At 53.5% G+C, this 4577-nt stretch overlaps 1 protein-coding gene across 1 annotated transcript; it reads left to right on the top strand.

Moving 5' to 3' along the window:
• Positions 1 to 3329: 3329 nt before the first annotated feature.
• BBK36DRAFT_1141003 (hypothetical protein) lies at positions 3330 to 3665 on the top strand (the record flags this gene model as incomplete). The annotated part of the gene is made up of 1 exon (XM_024893417.1): positions 3330 to 3665. The coding sequence occupies one exon, from the start codon at positions 3330 to 3332 to the stop codon at positions 3663 to 3665; it is 336 nt and encodes a 111-aa protein (XP_024749451.1).
• Positions 3666 to 4577: the final 912 nt, after the last annotated feature.

Here is a 4577-nt window from a genome sequence, read left to right as displayed (position 1 = left end):
CGTGCCAAGCTCTCTACTGTTGTCTTGTGTCGTGTTGCGGATGAGTCGAGGTCACTTCGGCACTACTTGGTGTGTGAGCCGCGAGGTTGGCTCTCCTATGAGGCTCCTCCATGGAGGGCGTGCGAAGACCGGGGAATCGCATCTCATCAGGATGAAAGACAAAGATCAATAGCGCCAAATCTGAATGCTCTATCCGAAACAGCTACTCCAACTCTCCTCACTGTGGCCGCCCCAAAGCGCCTTCGTCCGCCTCATCGCCGGCAGAGTCCGCACCGTCTTGCTGCCCGGAAATCGCTCAAGACAGAGGGAGCCACACGCGTCATGATAAGTAAACAACCCTGACATGTCTCGGTGTACACAGATCGCATACACAGGACACGCACACGCACGCCGTGTTTCGGCGCTCTTGCGGAACACCGGGTGCGGGGAGACAATCCCTCGTTTGGACAACAGACCGTCTGCCTTGGTCCATGCCACGGTTATTGCGTCTAATACAGCACACATGGGTAGCAAGGATCGCATGTGACAATGCACAGTCAGTATCAGAACGACATCCGACACGCCTGACTGTCCGCGGCACCATGCTCGATGCATCTACTAAGCCCCCTAACCCTGGGCCGATCCGCACTGACATTCCGGGTACGCGGGTTTTAGCGTAAAAGGGTCTAGACAAATGAGCTAGGGCTCTGCCGAGATCGAAGCAGTGGATGTGCGATCCAACAGACGCGCCTAAACGCCAGACCATAGTTCTGCATAAGCGACCACTTTTGGAGCGTCGTCTATTGCTCTCCATCTCGCTGTTCAACCATCTTTGGGTATTTCAACAGCTCGTGGGCCCATTGGATACCGAAAAATGCTACAAAACGATCTGGTAATACACTACACCCCGGGCAACTCGCGAGACACCTGATCTGTTCATGTACGCCACCTGTTACACAAGTCCCTGGATTCTCTGGAGTGCGAGGAAGACCCTGTGTGAAAGTGCTATTGGAGAAGAAACTAGGAGGGCGTGAGAGATGGGACATGAGATCTGAAGAGTATGTGAGAGCGGAACTCCCAGCCTCCTGGTACAAAACTTGTATGTGCCAGACACCGGGGAACGACCGCGCCACGGCCTCTTGGGGAACCTCATCTGACTGAGTTACATCCCAAGCCCTCTTCCCATACATCAGCGGGTCGTCTTGTGCTTATATCAGGTCAGCAGCAGAGGGGAGAGCCCGAATTGTCCAGGTACCCGCCATGGAGAGCCAATTGGGAGGCCGGAAGCCATCATGGCTGCCACACAAGACAGTGTCTCGCAGCTGCCATGCCACGTTTTCCCAGGATTTCTTGCATATGCCTATGTAGGCCAATCTCAACGTCGATCCCGTTGGTATCCAATCATCACGGTCATAGACACGGCTGGGGGACATTTGCTCTCCACCCAGCGAGAGATGGCTGAGCGCCGCGCCTGGACAAGCTGAGACATCTTTCACGCACTGCTCACTATTCAAAGCCCCAGGCCTCTCGAGAGATTCCTCAGGTAGATTCTCTCAGGAGCGAGCCAATCTGTCTTGAGGCCATTGGCACAGGCCCTATGCTGCTCGTCGAGAGTGAGGGAGAGGCAGCCGGACGCTGCCTCAGCTTCCGAATCACCCGCCGATTGAAGCATGCGGCTTCCGCAGGTACCATTCCAGAGAAAACAGACCGATGAGCACGACAAGCACAAAAAGACAAGAGATCTCTTCTCCTATCTCTTCGTCTTCACGATAACCATATTTTTGAGGGCGGTTCGTGATGCTGAAGCACCAAGCGCTTATCTACCAGCAGAGAGCGGAACACATAAGATTCCAGTCGGAGCACGCCCTGACACCCGCAAAGGATATTGGCTTTCTGTCTGCTCCTAGGTATTATCGCCGACTTCCACCAAGTACAGTCCGCATAGTTTCTCCGTCTGGACAGGTCTATACGGGAGCGCTCCGTGGCTTGTGATAAGCGCCGCTCCGATACAGAGTACGCACAGATCAATGATGGGCACGAATCTACGGCTACCAGCGTGAAATGCAAGTCTTCTTTTCCCATTACTTCTCCCGCTTAACCCTAATTTGGCCGCTTTCCTGGGACCTAGTACCATAGGGCCGAGCGAGGGAGTGCGAGAGAGGGGCCGTTCAGATTAAGATGCCGCACGGAGGACCCCTTGTCCACACACCCCGGGACCGAGAGCTGAAGCCGGTCAACTCATTGAGCCGCCATCATTGAGAGGAGACACACGACACTAATATTTCAGGCGAGGTTACTCAGCTTAAGACGCACACCCAAGGAAATGACATCTCCGGACTCAAGCTCGCCATGCCGCTCTACACTACGTCGTGCCTTGCACGCCCCTCCCTTGCACCGAGAACCGGGTACTATGTTGGCCCTTCAGCCTCATTTCTCCAGGCAAGGCTCCGCTCTCGAGCAGGGCAGATATCTTCACCATCCTCACATGTTAAGGCCGGACCGACCCGTCAACCGTTGCAGGGACTGGGAGAGAAGATAGGTCGGTATAAACCACCTCTCTCTGCCTTGGAGACTGAACAGCAGACCGAAAGGCCAAACATGGAACAAACACCAAGGTGAACAGGTAGATAAGATGTCAAACCGAAAGCGCGCCCCGGAGTAAGGGGGTCTGGTAGTCACTCGGGGAACGAGAGGATGTGGAGAAGCACCACCCACCACCACCACCCGCGATGCCTGTCGTCTCTGTCATATGAACCGCAGTTGCTTGCTATGCCTGCTGACTGCTGTCAAGACGCAGCTCTCTGAACCCCCCAGGCTTCATCCGATTCGTTTATCTGCGATTTAGCGTCTGCCGCGCTCGAAGCCGCATCCAGATTGGCACCGGTTGTCCTGTGGTCTGCAAACGCGCTGAGTTGATGGCCAGTCATGACCGCAAGATACGAGCGACACCCTGGCCTTGACAATTTCTTGATGTCACTTGTGCTCGGAATAGAAGCCGTGTATTACCTGGAGATGCTCATAGCCTGCCTTTGCTATTGCAAAGAGGTCGACTTCTTGTTTGTCGGCACAAACCTGGCCCAGATTAAACAACCTTTTGTCTCTGATTCATTTGCAAACTTGGGCAGATGCTGTCAAGCCACAGCTGCGGTCATGATGGAAGATCGGTCCAGAGAGAGGGCACAAACTGCCTTCTCACGAGTATATAATGAGGTCCTTTCTCGCCCATCTGGTCGAGTATCCAGCACTCAGAACCACAGACATCTTCCAATTCACCAACCTTGACTCCTTTTAACCTATTCATCAAGCCCTCGTCTCATAAGACCCCTCTTTCAGCAATCATCAAAGCAATTATGGCCACCATTCAGATTTCGTCCCAGCCTGCTGAGGCCAACGCCGGCAAAACCCTGAACCCAGGCCTTACGCTTCAGCAGCAACTGGAGCCGGAGCCAATTCTGTACTTTGCACACGCGGTGCTCTTGGACACTGCAGGAAACGAAGTCAGTGGCGTCCTCCAGGGAAACAAGAGCGCCACTGGCATGTCAGCGGGAGGCGGCCTCCGCTACACGTTCGCTGATCTGACTATCACGACTCCTGGCCAATACTATATTCTCGTGAATATCTTTCGTTCTGCCAATGGTGCAACCTTACTTGGCAACGCCAAATCGAACATGATCACTGTCGTTTAGCTCCAGCATCAAGTATGTTCAAGCTTACCCCCCATTCTCGTCGCTTTTCCTCCCCTGCCGGGAGGAATATTAAACGAGAATGCTAACGTCTTTTCTGCATTAGCACCTACTCTGTCGACGTTGCCGAGTTGAAGTGGGCGTCCGGTTAGAATTTCTTTGTTGGGTGCTTTTTACAAGGGATTGGATAGATTTGCACGGCAGTTAGCTTTAGAAAGTACCCGAGAGAGCCCGTTTCCTCTACCAGTGGAGTGTGGGCTCTAGGGGAAACAGCAATGGTAAATCTGGATTGAGTTATGCAAACAGGGACAAGGGCTAGATTGAACACATGGGAAGGGTAGCTTAAGATTGAGGATAAAATGCAACGAACTTTGTTCTGCGCTGCTAAAAAACGTGCACAAGCGGCTTGTGATGCATCCCGCCAACCTGGTAACTGGGCGGCAGTTGACACATATGTAGCTACCTGGTAGCAGATAGGATGCTGACCTCCGATCGGTAAATGTGACTGCGATTTCCTGGATCGGGAATATGACAGCGGTTTTCGATGGGGACTCGCTCTTTCAGGCAGCCACTGACGTCCCAGCTTTGCCTCTTTGATGCTGAGAACGAGTCTAAGCAAGGTTATGGACCAGAAACAAGCACGTTTATGCATCAAGAAATAAGGCTCGGATCGACGAGTTTCCGTGCGCCTCCAGATCGATGCAACCTTGGAGGGGAACCAGGGGCAGGGGTCGGCTGTGGCTTGCCGGGGGGAGGTCGAGGTTGGGGGGACACGGGATGCAGGCGGCACAGAACTCTTTCACGAGCGGTCTATGTATAGGTAGTTTGTACAACCAGAAATTGGCGGAAGCCGAGGGCCGAGAGATAGCCACAGCATGCTCGTATAAAGATAGTATCTAGTGGCAAGAGGAGGCA

Source organism: Trichoderma citrinoviride (assembly GCF_003025115.1).
Source record: "Trichoderma citrinoviride strain TUCIM 6016 unplaced genomic scaffold BBK36scaffold_7, whole genome shotgun sequence".
Classification (NCBI taxonomy): Eukaryota; Fungi; Ascomycota; class Sordariomycetes; order Hypocreales; family Hypocreaceae; genus Trichoderma; species Trichoderma citrinoviride.
This window is presented reverse-complemented; position numbering and strand designations above follow the sequence as displayed.